General features: G+C 44.8%; 1 protein-coding gene across 1 annotated transcript in view; it reads left to right on the top strand.

The window, feature by feature from the left end:
• The first annotated feature begins 2,750 nt into the window (after window positions 1-2,750).
• The window catches only part of ASAH1 (N-acylsphingosine amidohydrolase 1), a 49,234-nt gene continuing 30,133 nt past the window's right edge, over window positions 2,751-21,851 (top strand). The window contains exon 1 of the mRNA XM_075556787.1: window positions 2,751-2,934. Within this exon, the coding sequence (XP_075412902.1) occupies window positions 2,803-2,934 (132 nt within the window). The 5' untranslated portion in view covers window positions 2,751-2,802. The remainder of the gene's footprint in view (window positions 2,935-21,851) is intronic.

Raw genomic sequence — 21,851 nt, 5'->3', positions numbered from 1 at the left:
AGCATGGGTAACAATGTCGTCCTGGAACTGGATTACACTGGCCTTTAGCCTGGGGCCTGGGTCCAGCCTGGGGTCACCACTACCACTGCGTGTTCTTTGCTGGATGGTCATGATTTACCCATGATGAGTGCCTCTCCTTTCTTAGTCTTTTCCCTCCTAGTGTTTCACTCCCTTAGGTTTTGTTTTTTGAATTTTTACCAACTGGGTCACAATGGTTGCTGATGTGAGGAGTCAAGAAAACAGTTGAAAAATGCTGACAATTTCAACTGTCAGCCTGTAGTGGAAAGATTCCCCAGCCAATACCAGCATGTGGGCATGCCTATTGGACTGGAAGAACCAGTCTAGACTGGGGGTGGACCCCTTTTTCCCCTTTTAAATTAATTGTCATATTCATTGACCCATTTTCTACCTGGCTTACTTCTTTGCCCTCCACATGGGAGTATGGTGTTCTGGTCCATCTTGGGAAGTCTTTGCCTTGGGCTTTGCCCCACAATTTCCCAGGGTCCCCAAAGGCATTATGAATACACCTTGCTTCTTCCCTTTACCAGCATTGACTAATTGTAGGCAGGTAGGAGCCCTGGTGGCATTGGGCTCTTAACCAAAAGGTCAGCAGTTTGAAACTACCAGCCACTTCTCAGAAGAAAGACGAGATTTTCCACTCCCATAAAGAGTTACAGTCTCTATAGAGTCACTATGAGTTGGCATCAACTTGGTGGCAGTGAGTTTGGGAAGGGTTATGATGTGGTTTGGGTGGCCTATCTGATCCAAACTATCAAAAGATCCTCCAGGATGGTCCCCTCAATGCAAATCTTTCTGTCCAGGTTGACCTGCCACTGGACAGAAAAAGTGTCCAGTGTCCCCCATGCAGATAAAACTATGTATTGTGAATTGGTTCTCATTCGGTTTTTTGGAGTCTTGCCCCTTCTTGGGAGTGAATACAAACAAGGTCAAATTAATCCCTCAAAGGACGAGGGAGTGTACATTTTATTTGGTATTCTAAGTAATGTAAAGATAATTTTAATACAGGAGGATGTGCTTAGGCTATATGCAAATACTTGTAGAAATATAAGAGACTTGATCACTTCTGAATTTGGATATCTTGGGGTCCTAGAACCAACCCCCCTCTCCAAAGGATATGGAGGAGCTATCCTACATAATTTGCTTATGTGTTATATTCATTGTCCATCTCACCAAGCCTCCTGTCTTTTTGGAGCACTGCTTGCCCCAGCATCCAGAGAACCGAGTGATGCATTGTTGGTGCACACCAAGTATTTTTATTCTAAGTCGGGGGCGTTTGCCATACTCTGCAAGCTTAGTACTGAAGTCTGCACTTCCTGCTTACTGTGTCACGTTGCTATCTAACGATGAAAAATAAAACAAACAAGCTTAAAAAAGGAGGAGCGGGGATAAATTCTCCTTCCCAAGCCTCCAACTAAAAAGTAGTCTGATTGTCTTAGAGGGAAACGAAGATGGGTAAAATTTTAATTTCACATACACACAAACACGAAGACACAAGTGCATGAAAATTTTAAGAAAACTAATGATCTGAATTTGTTTTGTTGTTTCCCCAGAAAATCATACCCTAACTTTCTCTTTCCCCCCTTAAAACCAATTTTTGGGAGCTAATACAGTTATGCTGCTTCATAGTTGTCACATCAAACAATATTGTACAGTTGCGACCACAATCACCTTCAAAACACTCTTTTCCTTCTTGAACTCCTTAACATCATCAGCTCCCTTTCACCCCCCATCCCTCCCATGCTACCTCCCAGAGACTCTTATTCTACTCGCTGTCTCTGAGTTTTAAAGAAGTTTTGGTTTGGTTTTTCATGCTCAAATTAAAAGTGCCACGAGGAGAGTTGCATTTCCGGCTGGAATTCTAAGTAACTCACTCTATTTAAGAACAACAAAACCCGAGCGAAGGCTTCCGTGATTGGCTCGAAGGCCAAGCAGGGACGGTGCTTCTTTAAAGCTCCTTGTGCAAACTCTGTCCCCAGCCGTCCACGGTGCGCTGGGTTCCGTCAACCCACAGCCTGGCAAGAGCTAGGGGAGAACACAGTTGCCCCAAGACGGCTAAAGTGAAGTCCTGAGGTTCTGCTGGTCGGCCGCCTTTTCTAAGGGCAAGGGCTGAGGTCTAAATTCTGCGGCCTGTCCCTGTGCTGTGGGTGACGCTTCACCAGCTGCGTGTCCCCTGGGACGCGACTCTCTTTTCCTATCCGGCCACATCACAGACCCCAGACCCCCACGGTCAGGATCGATGACCTGACTCGCTCAGGGCCAGGGCCAGCCGTCGACTGAACGCTTTTGCGGGCACCGAGTCTGCAAAACGCCAGCACAGCGGCGTGTGGACTTTGCGGGGAGGCCCCGGGGGAGACGCGCCCAGACGCAGAGGTGGGGGCCCCGCGCCCAGACGCAGAGGTGGGGGCCCTGCCCGGCCCAACAGCCCTCTCTGCCTCAGGCGAGCGCGGGTTCTCATTGGGCCGAGCCTTCCCACGAAGTCTTTCTCTTCCTTTCGGCGCCTTTTCCGCGACTCCTTCCTGGCGCCCCTCCTTCCTGGAGCCCCTCCTTCCTGGAGCTCCCCCTCCGCTCGCGTGGTGCGGTCCGGACACTCCTCCTTCCTGGCGCCCCCCCCTCCGCTCGCGTGGTGCGGTCCGGGCGCCCCTCCTTCCTGGCGTCCCCCCTCCGCTCGCGTGGAGCGGTCCGGGCGCCCCTCCTTCCTGGCGTCCCCCCTCCGCTCGCGTGGTGCGGTCCGGGCGCTGGCTACACAGCGGCGGGGGCGGGGCTCGCTCCGGCCTTGGTGGCATGGCTCCGGGGCTCGCTCGGTGTCCCCTGGCAGCGGTGCTGGTGGCTGGAACGATGCCGTCGCAGAATCGCCTCCTGCTCGTCCTCCTGGCCGCGACCGCCACCTGTATGGTGGCACAGCATGCGCCGCCGGTGGGTGAGCTCGCACGCAGGGGGCGTGCAGGTGCGGGTGCAGGTGACCCGGAGGGAGATAGGGGAGCGGGAGAGGGGGGCACGGTGACGTGGTTCAAAGCGGGCGATGCGGGTCCTGTCTGGGACAAGAAAACTTTTAGGAATCCTAATTTCTGCAGGAAACTTTTTGGGAATCCTAATTTCTGCAGGGTGCCTGGTTGAGATTGGCACGCCCTCCGTGTGAGTGGTGCCTGTGAGTGTACACCGCCTCCAGGCCCTTGCATCCTGCAAGTTCAAGTCGACTCGCTGGGCTGCTGGATAATGGTGGCATTCTCTGCCCGACGCCGGTGTTTTCTCCTAAACAAGGCCAAACTCGGGGTCCTGTTTCCTCGCTTTCGAAAAGTCTGGGAAAGGCTGAGCCAGCAGGGCAATGGTTTCTGCCCAGAGCAGGCCTGGTGGGTCAGGGGTAGCTGGCACCCACCAGTCATGCAAACGTTGGTCCCGTGGTGTTTCCGGAGGACAGACAACTGTTAGGGAAGTCATAAGACTTAGCTGCAAGAGTAATGCCTGACTCATGAAACAGAGAAGGAAATAGACCTTCGAGAAAGAGAAAAAAAATCTCTAGCCAAAGGCCACGCTCTTGTTGACTGGACCAAGTGGAAAGTTTTGCCTGCTGATGGACCAGTCTGGAGCTCTTTGATAATTGATTCTTCAAAACAGTACGACTATTTTACTTGGCCAACAGAGCAGATAACTAGGAACATCTGACCTGAGGGTAGGTGAGAGTGATCTTGAAAAACCCAGGTAGGATCATGAGAGGGGACGCTACATGTACTGTTTCCTTTTTTCTGAAGGACCTGCCTTACGAATGAAATCGAATTTAAAATAAAAAGAATGAAATCGTGGTGAAACATTTTTTAAGCCATTAAAATTGTGTATCATGTTAAAGCTGAACAGGCAGAATGGACAAAATAGTATGGACAGGGATATCAAAAATAAGAAAAGGTACATGGTGCAGACAAGTAGACCAAGATTGTGGAATGTTGTATGGAAAAATAAAATTAATTGGATTTAGAGTTCTATAGGAAATTAATTTGCTTTAGATGCTTGCGATGATAGGAAATCATAATATATTGATACTGTTGGTGCCCTTTAGCCAAAAATCACCACCAGCTAACACCAAAACAGAGCTCAGTGCCATAAAGTTGCTTCCAACTCAGAGTGACCCTGTAGCACAGAGTAGAACGGCCGGGTGGGTTTCCAAGACTGTAGATGTTCATGGGAATAGAGAGCCTTGTCTTACTCCCACTGAATGACTCGTGGTTTCAAACTACTATCTGGTAGTTAGCAGCCCAACTCGGAGATAACCCATTGTGTCACCAGGACGCTTCGATCGCCAAGAACACACCTATAATTGAACAGGTTAAGTTTATTTCTCTTGGCAGGGTGAACACCACACACACTGAGGAACCACTGGGTTTCTCAGTAAGAGATGGTTGTTGACCTGCGACCAGTCAGCCCATGAACAGTGGCCCCAAGGGCTGCCCAGGCCTGTTCCATCCCACAGTGTTATCCTCCATGCCAAGAGAAATGCATTTCATTGCTCCATCCTGAGGTACAGGACGGGGCTTTTCAGAGATTGCCGTTTCCACGGGCTCATTTTGGGAAGTAATCACCAGGTCTTTCCTCCAAGCCTGGCTTACTTAGTCTGGAAGTCCCACGGAAACCTGTTCCACATCATAGCAACCCACAAGCCTCCACTGCCTTATGGGTGGTGGCACGCATGATGTGCATTGGCAAGAGGTTATTAGAAGGAATTGGGCCATTGGTTGTGTGATTTGCGGAGGGTCTAAAGAATCAAGAGTTTGTGCTACACCGGATGCTGCCCCTAAATGGTATAATTCAGTGGTTTGATAAAGAAATAGCCTGCATTTGTTTAGCGAGAGAAAGGGGTGTTTGGTATTTTTATGGATTGCACAATGCTCTTGTTTTTGTCTGTGCTTAGACAAAATTATGAAGGACCCTTTTGGGGTCTCATTTTATCATGGACTCAGAGTAACCTTGTCTGAGGTTGGTATTATGTGAGATTGTTACATTCAACAGGAGAAAAAAAATGGCCTGGCTGTGACGATCAGACCAACCAGTACTACTATTGAGGCCAAACTGTGTATGTCGGGTTGGTCCCAGATGTCCAAGTGGCTCTTTTATTTTTCAATATTTTCACTTTTCTTGATGCCTATTATTTTCAAGCAAAAATATTTTAAAAGCTGTCTTTAGAACAAGCAGAATCAACCCCCTCGGTGAATTGACAGTAGGTGTCAAACTCTGCTCCAGTCACTATTGTATTAGTATAAAGAGATATTTTCAGAGTTCTTCAATGAATGAGCCCCCGTGGCACCGTCAGCTTACTGTTGAACTGCTAACTTCACAGTCCAGTGGTTCAAACCCACCAGGAGGAGAAAGTTGAAACTCTGCTTCCACACAGATTTATAGTCTCCTAAACCCTGCATAGATACACCATGAGTTAGTATCAACTTAATGGCAGTGGATTTGGTTTGACTTTTGGTTTGATTGAAAGGACATAAAATTATAAATTTAAATTTAGAAGTTTAATTTGTATTCTGATATTGGGGGTGTCTATTTTTGTTGTTTTAAAAATATTCTTTCTTTTGCAGAATGATGGCAAAAGTAGGTTGTGGGGTGGTGGAGGAGGGGAGGGGTAGATTCAATGTCTCCTCTTCGGCAAATGGAAATCTTTACTCCCGGGGCTGGACACCAGTTTGTTTTTGTACTGGACTGGGAAGTTTTGGGACCCATTAACCTTTAAGAGACTATTTGAAACGCATAAAAATCTAGTGAGCTTACTCTTTGACAAGAATAAGTAGTTTTTCTTATTCTGCTATATCCTTATGTAGAGAGGGGAAAAAAAGATATCTCAGATCTATTTTTTGAGAAATACGAATAATGAGGACCAGCTTTAAATGAATGATAAAAGTAACCTTGATTTGTCACAATGTGACGAATGTCGTACTGGATCATTGCTCACCATTGAATCTAATGAAAGGGTCCCAGGGCTGGCTGGTGAGGGCACAGCACCAGAAAGGTGCCGGATGAGAGGAGAAGGGAACTGCATATCAAGGACTGCTGGCCCTCATCAAGGATTTAGGAGTGTGCCTTGAGAACTACGGGAAGTCAGTTGATGGATTTAAATTAAAAATGGCAAGAGAAATTTTCAAAACAATTTTACTTTAAAATTATCAATTTGGATTAACAGAGAGCAAAAATAGATTTGAGACTACTTGAGGTGCAAGAACAGGCTGATTTGCATAAAGGAGAGCATTGTGAGGAAAGCGTGGCTGGTTCTTAAAATCCCAAACCAAACTCACTGCCATCGAGCTGATTCTGACTCACAGCAACTCGACAGAGTGGAACTGCTCCTGTGGAATTCCGAGACTGTACGTCTTCACGGGAGCAGAAAGTCTCATCTTTCTCCCAGTGAGTGGCAGGTGGTTTCAAACTGCTGACTTTATGGTTAGCAATCCAACACAAAAGCCACGGTGCCACCTAAGCTTCTTGGCTTTTGTTTAAAATATCAAAAAGCAGAGCTCAGATAGATGAGGGTAGAAGAGTGAGGTGGTGTGCTGGTGAATGCCGCCTGACTGTGGTCTTTGAAGTGCCTACTTGTGCAAACATGAAGTGCTGGGGGCCCAGCAGGGAGAATGAGTAATGTGTAAGTAATGTAAATGAGATATATGGCACCCCTGTGGGTTGGGGCCATCCAAATGAGGTGTGTGAAGCCCTAACATAGGGAAGGGTCAGTTGCCATCCTAGGTTTTAAACCAGCCATCTCAAAAGCAGCAAGAGGGTCTCTGAACCAGGAGTGGAGCATCCCCCTCGGACCTCGAGATGCCTTCACTAAGCCTCCTCAGTATGGAAGACGAAACCGACACCAGAGATGGCAAAACAGAGGCAGCGAAACCAAAAACACCCGCCTTCCCAGCCAGGAAGCAAGAAAGCAGAGTGCTTTGGGCTAAGACTTTCTGGCAGTGTACACTTAGTGGGCAAAGCTATACTTGCCCAAGCGCGACAGGGTCCAAGAGGCCAAGAGGTAAAAGGGCATCGTTAAACTGCCCCATGGGACCTGGGGCCTGGACCTGCCTTCAAGCACGCTGCGCCCAGGCTGTTGATGCAGTTGGTAAAGCAGCACACATTTCTGACCCACTTGGGCGGGTCAATAGGTGGTATGGCTATTAAGGGACACTTGGACAGGTGTGGTACCTGGAGAAATGAAGAGTACCTTCATTTTGGTTGTGTTGAACTTCGGGGCAGGGCAATTTCCAGCAAGTTACTGGGGTTAAGGTGCAGGTGAGAGGCATTGGGAAGCATAACGGTGGCCTTTGGGTCAGTTCCAAGACTCATGTGTGGGAGCAGAACTGTGTTTCCAAGGGTTTTCAATGGCCCCGGGGTTTTCCAAAGTAGTTTGCTAGGCCTTTCTTCCAGGGACCTCGGGGTGTGTATCACCAGGGCTCCATCGGAAGTCAAAGGCCTAGTCATACTATTTGAAGCCACAGGAGTGGAGGAGCTCACCTAGAAAGCAGACGTAGAAGGAGAAGAAGAGAGGTGACCAAGGCAAAACCTGTGGAGCCATTGTGTCGCTGTAGAGAAGTTGGCAAAGTTGAAATAATCACCAGGGCAGAAGACAATCAGAGTGAGTGGTACCAACGCTCAGAAGTGGCCTGGGACGCGGAGCCTGTGCTGTAATATCGAGGGGTCAAGGATGCTGTGTGTGTCAGTGGGCTCGTTGGTGACTAGAGCAGTTAGTGGGGCAGAAAATAGATTGCCATAGATTTGAGGAGTGACCGGAAGTTAAGGAACTGGAGAGAAAGAAGGTTCTTCTCGTTAATAAATCAGAGTAGATGCATAAGCCAGAAACTCACTGCTGACTCATAAGAACCCTGTAGGACAAAATGGAATGGGCCCTGTGAGTTTCTGAATCTGCAACTCTTTACCATAGAAAGCCGTATCTTTCTCCCTCAGGGTGGCTGGTGGTTTTGAACTGCTGACCTTGCGGTTAGCAGCCCAGTGTTTAACCACTATGCCACCAGGACTCCTTGAGCAGATTCATAAGATATGTGAAGAAAAAAAAAAGTGACTCAAGAATTAATTGCTTAACTGAGTCGTGTTTGGCATCGTGTTTGGCTCCTGCCCTGTGAGCAGTAGCTTTGCTGGCATGAACTGGTGAATCAGCGTTAGCAGTGATCTTCAGTTTCCTCACGTCTTATCAACCCCATCAGCCTGAGCAGTTGTATGGCACTGCGTCTGCTTTCCCCATTAATCCAAAGGAAGGAGCACAGAGAATCTCGTTCGCCACTCAGCAAACAGCGGCGGCCTAGTGCACACTCTGCTCTGCTCCGATGCAGCAACATGCCAGTGAGCAAGCTAGACTGGGCCCCTGCCCTCGTGGAGGGGTTGTTCTCGTTCCACTGACCTAGATAGCACGGCTCTAAGAGGACACATCCCATCAAAGCCCAGGAGACAAATGGAAAATATTGCATACTCCTTATTCCGCACACTCCTTACTCAGTAGGTGGATCTGCTGAGTTGAAAACATTTTGGGAAACAGATATCTTATTTAGAAAATAGTTGATGGATTAAATCATTGACTTTTAAAATTTCCCGTTATAATTGTTTCACTTCTTTTCCGATGGCTGCCAAGGCTGCTGAGAACTTTGTGCTCTCTGTATATTACCCTTTGGCGCATGTTTCTGAATACAGCACAAAGGCTGTCTGGACCTTTTTGACATTATTAAAGACATACAGTGTGGTTCTTGACCGTTGCTACAGGATTCAAATAGGTTGAGCTGGATTACTTCCTGCTGTTCGTGTGGAGCATGAAATCCTAAGAAACACTCTTATCATTAGCGAAGGCCTGAGGTTTGAATTTTAGCAGCCACCTCACCGCACCTGGGAGCAAGATGAAGCTGCTCCTTTCAAAGCTCTGCGGCCCAGACAGCCTCTGGAGCGGTTCTGATCTGCTTTATGGGGTGGCTCTGAGTCGGAATCTGCTCAAAGGCAGTGGGGTTTATGTTACTCTCCTGAGTACTTCATACCTAATGGCATTGAAAGTAGTTCTGCATATGTAGAGGCAGGCTTGTCTTTCTTCATAGAGTGGAGGGTGAGTTTAAACTGACAACCCCCTCGTAGTTAGCCAACTGCTTAACACGCAGAATTCCTTAACAGGTTTGCAAACCCACCTACAGAAGAAGTAGAGAATTCACGGATCAAAAAAATCTTTTAAAGAATTTTCCTTAGAGTTTGAAATACATTGAAGCATCAGATTTTCACTGGTTCCTCTGACCTAAGAAAGCAAACATACATAAAGATATTAAGAAGCATGTTTGATGTATTTACCAATTTGGGGGTGGGGAGTATTGACTGTAAGTTTGATTCTCTCCCCACCCTCATGGTAATGTAACACAGTATACCAAACATCTTAATATCTTTACTTATCTTCTATTTATCATCTTTATCTGTCACCTATTTAAATTTTTACCTCCTCGGATAAGGTTGCCTATTATTACAACCCTGTGTAGTTAAATTTGGAGATGTTAAAAGGACTTACATAGAAAAAGAGCTCATTATAATTTTCTCTTGGTCTGTAAATAGATTTGGAACCTGTCTTTCCTGTGTAGAATTCTCCCTACAGGAGGAAGAATCCACTCAGGAGTTGCTGTTTGAGTTTGACCCCAAACTACCCTTTGGTTTACCAGGACTTTGGTATTAGTGTTTCTCAGCACGTGAGATACAGTGGTCTTCATAGCCTCTACCGTACTTTCTGCCGCATTAACGGTTTCTTCTTGACTCCAGGCTCTATGGCAGCCAGGATTATAATAGCAAAATATTTTAGCAATCTGGGCTTTCTACAGATACCAGTCTGGGACACTCTGAGGTTGAATTCTTTCCTGATACTTGACAAGCACTTTAAACTTTATCGTGTAAGAAATGTGCCTTGTAATTTGATTTTCAAATAGACTTTGGTACCCAGGCCACACAAACATAGGGAGGGATTAGAATTATTTCTTGCTGGGTAATTCTACTAATCACCCAAAGCCCTGCACTAGGTGCCAAGTGCTCTCTTTGAGAAATTAATGTGGAGTATTGGTTTTACTACTGTAAGGTGTTTGATAGAGCAGGCCCAGAACCGGGACACTGGGAATCGGCTCTGTGATCAGCTGTGTAATAAACAAATTATTAAGCTTTGCATCCAGAATATGACCGTAAAATTTCTTACAGCTTGAAATTCAGTTAAAGTGCATAAACTGCATTTTTAAAAGCACATTTAAAGCTGCTTAAATGGTCTGGTATTTAAAATAATTGTGTAATTATGTTAATAATGAACATATTATATTAATATGAAGAATTACATTTCTAAGGGTTAATAATTGCCCTTTCCTGGTGGCCTGTTTGGAAAATTCCTAGTTGTGAATTAAGACTTTCCATAAACCAGGGTGCTACTTTTTTGAGTATCCATTTGCAAATTTACTAAAAGACTAATGAATTTATAATAGCGTGCCTTCCCATTGCAGTAGTGTTTATTATATTTATATCATTTTAGATCCTAGCGGTTAAAGAACATTTTAAGTTTATGTCAAAGAATTGTTCTCTGAAAAATATTCCACATAATAAATAAAATCATGTGATTTTAAAATTAAATATTAAAAAATTTGTATCAGCAGTATACATGGTTAAAAATATCAAGCAGTGTAGATAGGCTTATTTATGGGTTAGGTGTTGGACTGCTAACCACCAGCCACTCTGTGAGAGAAAAATGAGGCTATCTGTACCAGCAAAGATTTATACTCTCTGAAACCCTGTGTAGACATGCTGAGTCAGAATTGGCTACGTGGCAATGGATATGATGAAAGCATTTTTATACTCCATTTTGTATACTCTCCCCTTTCCTAGAAGCAGCCATTTTTTCCTGTTTCTGCTCTTAATTAACCAGGTCATTGTCTTTGTGGGGTAAACTATCAGAACTCACCGTAATTGGAGTACTAGATGTGTGCAGCCCAGTCTGTTTTGATTGGTTGGTGCCATGCTATATTAGTTGTTCATATTTTTAATGTTATCCCTGCTTGTCTTGATGAATATACTGTGCATATCTTATATTTGTCTCAATCAACTTTAGTAAGTCTCTAATCTTATATTACAATGATACATTAAAAATTAACTTACTTTCAATATCCTTTAATGTCTTATTTTATTGGTTTATTACTTTACTGATATATAATTAATATACCATGCAGTTTGCCTGTTAACTATGTATATAGTTCAATGCCTTTTTTATATAATCAAAGAAATCCCCTACCATCACCACACTCTCAATCTTAGGATATTTTTCTCACCTCAACAGGAAACCCAACACACACCCTAAAATCTCTAGGCAACCACTGACCTTTCTGTCTTTATGGATTTACCTGTTCTGAACATCTCATATAAAGGTGATCGTGCAGTGAGTTTCTTTGACTTGGGATACTGTTTTCAAGATTCATGTATATTAAAGCACTCATCAGGACTTCAGTCCTCTTTATTGTTGAATAGTATTCTATTATATTAGTATGCGACTTTTATTTATTCATCAGATGATGAGCATTTATGTTGGTTCCACTTTTAGGTCCTTGTGAATAATGCTGTCATGAACATTGGTGTATTTTAATTTTTATTGGCTTATACCTAAGAGGAGAATTGCTAGATCATGTGCCAACTCTGTTTATACATTGGAAGAATGCCAGGCTGTTTTGCAAAGTACTAGCATTGTATAAAGAATCTAATTTTAGAGGGCGGAGGGAGGGGGAGAGTCTAATTTCTCCACACCATAGCCAGTGTTTATGATCTCTTTTATTATATCCTATTAGATATGAAGTAGTATCACATCTTTGTTTTGATATGCATTTCCTTGTTGTCTGATATTGAGTATCTTTTCATGTGCTTGTTAGACATTTGTGCTTCTTCTTTAGAGAAATGACTATTAAGAGCCTTTTGCTCATTTTAAAAATTGAGTCATTTGTCCTTTAATTGTTGAGTTTTAAGAGTTCTCTTAGTAGATGTTGGATACAAATCGGATCAGATATAGTTCGCAGTTGGTTCTACATGCGAGGAAGGCTAGCCCACTCGCAGGCTCACCTAAAGAGTTGAGGCTGCAGCCCACTCAGGCACCCGGGAAAAAACGAGACCAGCCATTGAAAACTGGAGTGGGATGCTCCTCTGATGCACATTGCATTTGTTTCTGGACTCGTGTTTTTATTCCATTGATTCATAACAAGGGGCTTCCAAAAGTTTAGAGAACAATTATGTTCCATTTTTCCATAAATGTTTTGAAATGCCCTCCTATGGCTCTCCCTATCCCAGTAGCACACTAACTTGATTACTGTAGCTTTGCAGTAAGTCTTAAAATTGGTAGCTTAATTCCTCTTACTTTGTTCTTCCTTTTTAAGATTGTTTAACTATTCGCTGTTCCTTAAATTGGCATGTAAATTTTGGGATCAGCTTGTCTCATTCCACAAAGAAGCTACTTGGGACTTTGCTAGCAATTATATTGAATCTGTAGATTCATCTGGGGAGTATGCCATCTTAAAACCAATTACGTTTCTAACTTGTGATCACAGAATGTCTTTCCCTTTATTGTTTTTTTTTCTTTCCACCATTTTTATTGGGTGCCATTCATTCAATTCCATGGCAGCACAGCACATGTGACTGGGTAAAACTGTCCTATAGAGTTTTTTGGCTGAAATCTGTAGTTCTTCTTTTTAAAAAAATCATTTTATTAGGGGCTCATACAACTCTTATCACAACCCATACATACATCAATTGTGTAAAGCACATTTGTACATTCATTGCCCTCATCATTCTCAAAACACGTGCTGTCCACTTAAGCCCCTGGCTTCTGCTCATTTTTCCCTCCCTCGTCGCTCCCCCTCCCCTATGAAACCTTGATAATTTATAAATTATTATTTTGTCATATCTTACACCGTCTGACATCTCCCTTCACCTACTTCTCCGCTGTCCGTGCCCCAGGGAAGAGGTTATATGTAGATCCTTGTAATTGGTTCCCCCTTTTCACCCTACTCTCCCTCCACCCTCTCGTTATTGCCACTCTCAGCACTGGTCCTGAAGGGGTCATCTGCCCTGGATTCCCTGTGTTTCTAGTTCCTATCTGTACCAGTGTACATCCTCTGGGCTAGCCAAATTTCTAAGGTAGAATTGGGATCATGATAGTGGGTGGGGAGGAAGCATTTAGGAACTAGAGGAAAGTTGTATGTTTCATCATTGCTACACGGCACCCTGTCTGGCTCCTCTCTTCCCTGAGATCCGTCTGTAAAGGAATGGCCTATTGTCTACAGATGGGCTTTGGGTCTCCACCCCGGACTCCCCCTCATTCACAATGATATGATTTTTGTTCTCATGGTACCTGATACCTGATCCCTTACATACCCTTTGATCACACAGGCTGGTGTGCTTCTTCCATGTGGGCTTTCTTGCTTCTGAGCTAGATGGCTGCTTGCTTACTGCCTTCAAGCCTTTAAGACCCCAGACGCTATATCTTTTGATAGCCGGGCACCATCAGCTTTCTTCACCACATTTGCTTATGCACCCGCTTTGTCTTCAGTGATTGTGTCAGGAAGGTGAGCAGCATAGAATGCCAGTTTAATAGAACAAAGTATTCTTGTATTGAGGGAGTACTTGAGTGGAGGCCCAATGTCCATCTGCTACCTTAATACTAAATGTATACATATATGCACATAGATCTGTTTCCACATCCTCATATAAGCTACTGTATACAAACACTCCTGGGGTGAGGACCAGGTAATATGGCAGGGGCCAGACCAAATCCAGGGGTATATATGGTAGCCATCTTTCCCTTTATTGTGATGCTTCATTTCTTTCAACAATGTTTGGAGTTTCCATTGGACTTTTTTGGTTAAATTTATTCCTAAGTAGTTTATTCTTTTTGATAATATCATAAATGAAATTGTTTTCTTAATTTCATCCATTGTTACTGGATAGAAATACAATTGATTTCTGTACCTTGATCTTATTTCCTTCCGATATGGATGCCTTTTACTTCATCTCCTTGCCTAATTGCCCTGACCAGACCCTCCAGCACGGTGATGAGAGAAGAGGCAGGAGTGGACAAGTGCCTATCTCCTATGGCCTCTCTCTGCTCACTTTCCTTCTTTACACCTACACACCTTCGCTCTTGCGGACAACTCCATTGTTTCTGCAGTGGAATCTTCCTTGCTTTCCCTTTGGTTCTCTTTCGAAAAATGTAAACTTACACAGTAGGTCAAGAAGTATGACTGGTAAATATTAATCTTTACTCGGGTGCTGTGACTGTGTGGTAATTCTAAAGCCAAATTGCCTATTGAGATTAAAGACAATCCAGGTGTATTCTCTATCCATTATTGAAGACCATGTCACATTTTCGTTTTCTTCATATTAATATCAGGCTTTTCTTAAACATTTGTTTGATTGTTTGTTTATTTCCACCTCCCTCCCCATGGCCTAATTGGTTTATTATTATTATTAGGTGAGGGGAATAATTTGCTTACTTGGAATTCATTGTCAATATTCCCTACCATCAAAATTGATTTTGTTCTTATTCCTGATCTGAATTGTGATTTATTCATTTGATTCAATTGAGAATTCATTTTTGAGAGTATCTTTTCATGTAAATACTGTGTGGTCAGCAGAATCGTGCCCCTCCCCATGTGTCCCTCCTGATCCCCAGGACTTGTGAATGTTACCCTTTATTGACAAAAAGGACTTTGTGGGTACCATTTAATTAAGGATCCTAAACTGGGGGCATTCCTTGGGATCATCTAGTTGAGCTCAGTGTAATTCAAGGAGTCCTATAAGGGAGAGTCAGAAAGTCAAGGAGAAGATTCTACACTAGTGGTTTTGAAGGTAGAAGAAGGAGCCACAAGCCAAAGAATGTGGGTGGCCTCTAGAAGCTTTGGCAAAGACAAGTGTGTTGTTCGTCTGGGTACTTTAGAGAAATAAATCCACAGAAGCTCATATGTACAAGAGAGTGTTTTGCACATAAAGGTTAAGTGCGCATCAAGAAAACATCCCAACCCAGTGTTGCCCAAGCCCACAAGTCCAACATTAACCCATATGTCCGACACCAATCCACAAAGTCCTCCTGCATCTTACAAAACAGACGCAATGACACCGACTGCAGGAGGAAAGCCCAGTCAGTGACTCAACAAGAAAACAGATTCTCCTCATGAGACTCTCGAGAGACTGCAGCCCTGTGAACTCATTTTGGACTTCTGGCCACGAAAACTATAGCTTGTGTTTTAAGCGACTAAGATTGTGGTAATTGGTTGCAGCAACAATAAGAAGTAAACACAGCTAGGTACTGCTAAACATTGATAACAATCCATGAGAAAATTGGGGCAATAGAGTTTGTATGTCTGAGGGACTTGAATATTTGGCATTTAGAAATTAGAATAGTGTTTGATGAAACAATGTGGAAGAGGGTGGGGGAAAATTTTCTGGAAAATTCAGAAGCTTGGAGAAGCAATTATGAGTATTCTGGGAATGAGAGTAAAAAGGATGCAAGGAAAGTTAAATCGCTGCTCTTAGCCTCTTATCCCCAACTGTACGCATACAAGTGAATGTAGTCAAGCATTTTATTGACAGGCAAAAAACTAGGAACACACCCAATAGTTATCTCCCTCCTTTTCTCTCCCCATCTTCCTTCCTTCCCTAACCCTCCCCACCCCACAAACACACGGGTACCTCAAGGGTTTCCTCCAAGGAAACTGTGGGAAGAAAAAAGTCTAGTAAGAGAGAGGCAGTTTGTATAACTATTGGTATACCAGATTGGGCCTTGGCAAATGTTAACTAAGTAGCTAGAGCTGGTTCACCACTTGTGTTCGTCTGGGTAAACTCGGGAAACAAATCCACTGAAACTCATATGTAAGAGAGAGAGTGTTATATAAAGGGTAAGTGTACATTAAGAAGGCATCCCAACCCAGTACTGTTCACGCCCATAAGTCCAACATGAGCCCATATGCCCGACATCAATCTACAAAGTCCTCCACAATCTCACAGAACACACACATTGACGCCGACAGCAGGAGGAAAGCTGAATCGGTATGTGTAAGCAGGGGTCTTCACGTGGCTGCTCCAGCACCCAGGGCTCATCAGGGTAGGCTTCTTCTTGGGCATGTCACGCAGAAAGTGAGCCTAGCCAGCTGAAGCAGGGAATTAGCTAAGGCAGCTGCACCCAGGTCAGACCATCAGAAAGCAAAAGACCCAAGAACTAGAAAGGCTAGGCTGACCGAGCCATTTATAGCTCTGACCTTTAATTAATCCCACATGTGATTATCAGCCAAGTTGGCACAATAAGCCTTAACTATCTCACCACTCATATTTGTATGGCTAGCAGGCTAAGAACAATTTTTCTTTTTCTTTTTTAAACATTTTATTAGGGGCTCATACAACTCTTATCACAATCCATACATATACATACATCAATTGCATAAAGCACATCTGTACATTCCCTGCCCCAATCATTCTCAAAGCATTTGCTCTCCACTTAAGCCCTCCGCATCAGGTCCTCTTTTTTTTCCCCCTCCCTCCCCGCTCCCCCCTCCCTCATGTGCCCTTGGTAATTTATACATTGTTATTTTGTCATATCTTGCCCTATCTGGAGTCTCCCTTCCCCCTCTTCTCTGCCGTCCATCTCCCAGGGAGGAGGTTACATGTGGATCCTTGTAATCAGTTCCTCCTTTCCAACCCACTCACCCTCCACTCTCCCAGCATAGCCCCTTACACCCTTGGTCCTGAAGGTATCATCCACCCTGGATTCCCTGTGCCTCCAGCCCCCATATGTACCAGTGTACAACCTCTGCTCTATCCAGTCCTGCAAGGTAGAATTCGGATCATGGTAGTTGGGGGGAGGAAGCATCCAGGATCTGGGGGAGAGCTGTGTTCTTTATCGGTACTACCTCGCACCCTGACTGACCCATCTCCTCTCCTAAACCCCTCTATGAGGGGATCTCCAGTGGCCGACACTTGGGCCTTGGGTCTCTGTACTTCCCCCTTTATTCAATATGGTATACACACACACACACACACATATATACATACATATATCTATTTTTTTGCATGATGCCTTATAACTGGCCCCTTTGACAGTTTTATGGGAACACAGTCAAATAGGTCGTTTACATGTTGTGTTGCTTTTCCTCTGTAGCTGTTGGATTGTTACAGTAGAGCCTCGGCTTGGCTTCTCAGTTATGCAATTATGACTCAACAATACTTCCAGATGTATCTGTATCACTATACTATAATCCATCTTGGTTTTTAAGAATTACCAGTTAATACCCAACATGTCAACACAAGAGAAAAATGAACTTTAAACCGTGTGCTTTTAAAGTAAAGTGGGTGTGTATTATTTTGTTGCTGGATATTATGACTGTTGTTGAATTGTCCTTGGCAAAGCATTGTATTTCTTACACAGTGAAATTACACCACATCTAGTCGATGCCAACGCATAGCAACCCTATAGGACAGAGTAAGACTGCCCCTGTGAGTTTCCCAGTGTAGTAACCCTCTGAAAGTGACCTCAGTGTCAGGATAATGTAGTAGTCAACTTAGATGTAACATTTTAACAATGTAACCATTCTGTATTAATTAGCCTGAGTATAGCCATTTTGTATTGAGCCAAGTGTGGCCACATTGTAACTATACTGTAATTCCATTTGTAACTTCTGTAACTGCCAACCCTCTGCATTTGTTTTTGAAATTGTTGATGTTGCTTGTAAACCCCACCCCCGTTTTATTTTTATAAGTTCCTATTTTCCCATATAGCATGGCGCCATCTGCCCTTGTGCCTTGTTTTTTTTTACAATATAAAAACTCCCCTCTGGGTGCATAAGCAAAATTGGTGAAGAAGGCTAATTGTGCAGGCTATCAAAAGATATAGTGTCTGGGGTCTTAAAGGCTTGAAGGTGAACAAGCGTCCATCTAGCTCAGAAGCAAGAAAGCCCACATGGAAGAAGCACACCAGCCTGTGCGATCACGAGGTGTCAAAGGAATCAGGTATCAGGCATCAAAGAACAAAAAATCAAATCATTGTGAATGAGGGGAGTGCGGAGTGGACAACCAAAGCCTCTCTGTAGGCAAGTGGACATCCCTTTACCTCTTATGGAAGGGCTGTAGGGAGGAGACGAGCTAGTTGGTGTGATGTAGCAACGATGAAACATGCAACTTTCCTCTAGTTCCTAAATGCTTCCTCCCCGCCCCCCACTATCATGATCCCAATTCTGCCTTACAAATCTGGCTAGACAAGAGGATGTACACTGGTACAGATAGGATCTGGAAACACAGGGAATCCAGGACAGATATCCCTTCAGGACCAGTGGTGAGAGTGGCTATACAGGGAGGGTGAGGTGGAAAGGCGGAACCGATTACAAGGATCTACATATATGACCTCTTCCCTGGAGGATGGACAACAGAAAAGTGGGTAAAGGGAGACATTGGACAGTGTAAGACATGACAAAATAATAATTTATAAATTATCAAGGGTTCATGAGGGAGGGGGGAGCTGGGAGGGAGGGGATAGAATGAACTGATACCAAGGGCTCAAGCAGAAGGCAAATGTTTTGAGAATGATGATGGCAACAAATGTACAAATGTGCTTGACACGATGGATGGATGGATGGATGGATGGATGGATGGATGGATGGATGGATTGTGATAAGAGTTGTATGAGCTCCCAATAAAACAATTAAAAAAAACGCCCCTCTGTACTGCACTCAGGGCTGAGGGAGAATGAGACTCTAGCAGAGCCCATTAACCACTGGCTAATGGAAGCTTACTAACTTTGATTAAATTGTGTGAGGGTTAATTGATCTCGTCCCAACACAACCAGGGAGATTTTCCCTTGCACAGGTGGGTCACCTCTTCCCAGTCTGCTCAACATGGATGGCTGCCTGGGAGAAGTTCACCCGAAGATGGGCCAGGGCCCTCGGGTAGAGCCTCTTGGCTCAGGCGATCTTGGAGAGCTGAGTCATCACCTTCTGTGATTCACTGCCAGGTGGTGAGAAATCACTCCTCCTCCAGAACTCAGGGCCCCTTGTCTTACCATTTCTGACAAGCAAACCTCCTGGCAGTGATTCATGGAGAAGTGAGATGTCACCTGAATCCTGTCCTGGCAGCTTCCGCGGAAGGAAATGCTGTAAATGGTGTGACTGGTGAGTGTGTGGGTGTAACTGGCCACAGGCCTCTTTGATCCCTTCGTGGGGTGCCACAGCCTCACCTCCGGGGTCTGGGGGGGTGGGTCTCACCTCATTCCTTGGTGAGACTTTGGACATTGTAGGACCTAACTCTGACTCCCGTTCTCCCGAAAGCGGACCAGGACGGGGTTATATGGTAACACCTAGTCAAAAGTTTACCTCGAGTATGCAGGAGGGTCACGGAGAGGTGACCACGTGCTTCGTCTCCTTTGGGAGGCTCCCCTCCCTTGTCTGTCAAGGGCTGCTCAGCAAGGGCTTTCCCCACGTTAGGGTTCTGGGCCAGCTGCCTCCTTGCACATAGCGTTTTCTATGGACCCCAATTTGTCTAACGACTGGCCTCCGAGCTACGGCCCCTGACCAGTGCCCAGAAACTCCTGCAAGGTCTTTGTTACAGACTCATTGTTCTCTTCCTCCTTTTTAGATCCAGTGCCTCCCAGTCTATGTCACTGTCACCCAAGGGTCAGTTGGTTCCTCTTTCTTCTCCCCTGTGACTTTCAGTGGCACCCACACTCCTGTCGCAATTCTCTCGAAACCTCCTCTCTCCTCTGTGGGAACTCTCCCAGGGCACCTTCTCTGAATTCACCCCTGACAAATCAGATTTTTATTTCTAATGCCTCCTTTTTTTCCTTTATCTCCACTCACTCCTCTCTGGTCGGCATTAAAATTACAGCCGGTCCCTCCTAACGCTTCAAGGTCCCCTGACTGGTTCCCCTCTTCTCCGCAAGGGAATACTTCTGGAAAATGCCGAGTCTGAAAGGGACAGCTCACAGCTCAGTCTCCGACTGCTCAAAGTCGCCTCTAGCTGTGCCGCCGCCCCTTCCCCCTTCGGCCCATTCCCCAAACCAGACTCAAATTGTTCATGCGTCTCTTGTTAAAGAATTTCAAACAGTACCCAAGCCCACCATTGGAGTCAGGTCACCAATTCCTCTCCTTCCTGTGGCGTCTCCTTCAGCAAAACTCCTTCTTTCACTTCCCGCCAGACCAACTCCGTGTTTACCTCCTGTAACGGGCACCGCCTCTCCCCAGCCCCAACCTCCCCGTCATTCTCTCATGACATGTTTTTCTAAGATTGAAAAAACCTTTACCACTGATTATAGGGGTAAGTTCTCTGGATGCCTATGGACCCTCTGTGAACTTAAGTGGCCCACTTTCAAAATTGGTAGCCCCGGAGGGAACCTTCAACCCCTCCACTGTTGCTCTGGTCTGGGCTGTGGTCACTAGAGACCCAGCCATCCCGGCCAGTTCCCGTAGATGTAGTGGAATCTCTTCTCGTGGCTCAAAACCTGCTGAGCATCAGTACCTCAAAACGGAATTGCACTCTCTAAAACCTGCCGGCCCATTTCCACACCCAAGGCTCCTGTTCTCCCTGCTTCAGCTTCTGAGGATCGTTTCCCACACGGAGACGGAATAGTGTAAAGAGAAAAATAAAACTGCACCCTGCCAAACTAGTCTAATTTATCCACAAATGCTGAAAAGAGAAAAACAGAAACAAGTGTTCTTTTGCAGCTCCATTTGGCTGCAGCACAATCTAAGAATAGGAAATCCAAAGCATGGCACCCCCTCCCGCCCGACTCTGATACAGTTAGACCTTTTCTTCTGCAAGGAGGGAGAAGAAGGCTAAAGTCCCTTAGGTCCAGGCATGTTTCCTCATAAAAGACCATATAGACCTTTGTTCCAAATGCACCAGAGACCCTGTAAGGAGCCCGGTGTCTGGAGCTAAGAGCTCCTTGAACCTATTAAACCCGAGAAGGAAAAGGGCCCCGCAAAATTCTGCCTTGGGTAAAGGCAGCTGAGAATGTAGTTCTTAATTGACTCCTAAGGCTTTTAACCCAACTGAACATAAGCAGCTTAAAAGCAACGTAGGCAGCTGTTCAAATCATCTAAAACAGTACATCGATACCTTCCAACACCCCACCCCAGCCTGTGATTTAGCCTAAAAATTTAAGAAAAAGCGAGTATGGAAAACGCTAAGGAAACCATTTTTGGGGGGCGGTTAGCTTATATGTAATAAGTGATATGTATCCAAAGATAGCTGTGCCCTCAACGGATGCCGCCTGAAATTATAATGATTCCACTAACAAGTGGGCATAAAAACGTCTTCTAGTATATGCTAAAACAGGACTAAAGTCAGGTCGGCAAGAGGCCATCAATTATTCTAAAGTAACAACAGTGACCAGGAGTCTAATAAAAGTCCTGTAAGCTTCTTAGAACGGCCGAGAAACGCCCCCCGTCGACACGCCACATTAGATTTAAACTCAAAAAGGGAGATCTTATTAAAAGACAACTTTTTCACACAGTCTACTCCAGACATGCAGGGAAAGTCCCAAAAGTCAGTGCAAGAGCTTTCTGTAGACCAAATAATCATTATGCCAATGCTAACTTTCATCATAAAAACGGGGAACAAAAGCCTCGGACTCAGCACAGGAAAAAAAGGAGAGACACTAGGCATGCCCGCCTACCAACTGTCATAGCTGACCAGTTCCCATATGCTGCCTCCCAGCTTCCAAAGACCCTGGCACAGGGTACAGAGAGCCATGTGTATCAGCAGCTAAGTCACTGGGCAAAAAGTGCCCTAATAGAAAGAAGCCCCCACAAGGGCCATGCTGCTGTTAGGATCACCCTGGCACG

This window comes from Tenrec ecaudatus, chromosome 8 (genome assembly GCF_050624435.1).
Source record: "Tenrec ecaudatus isolate mTenEca1 chromosome 8, mTenEca1.hap1, whole genome shotgun sequence".
Classification (NCBI taxonomy): Eukaryota; Metazoa; Chordata; class Mammalia; order Afrosoricida; family Tenrecidae; genus Tenrec; species Tenrec ecaudatus.
The sequence above is the reverse complement of the archived record's forward strand: the minus strand, read 5'-3'. Positions and strand labels throughout refer to the sequence as shown.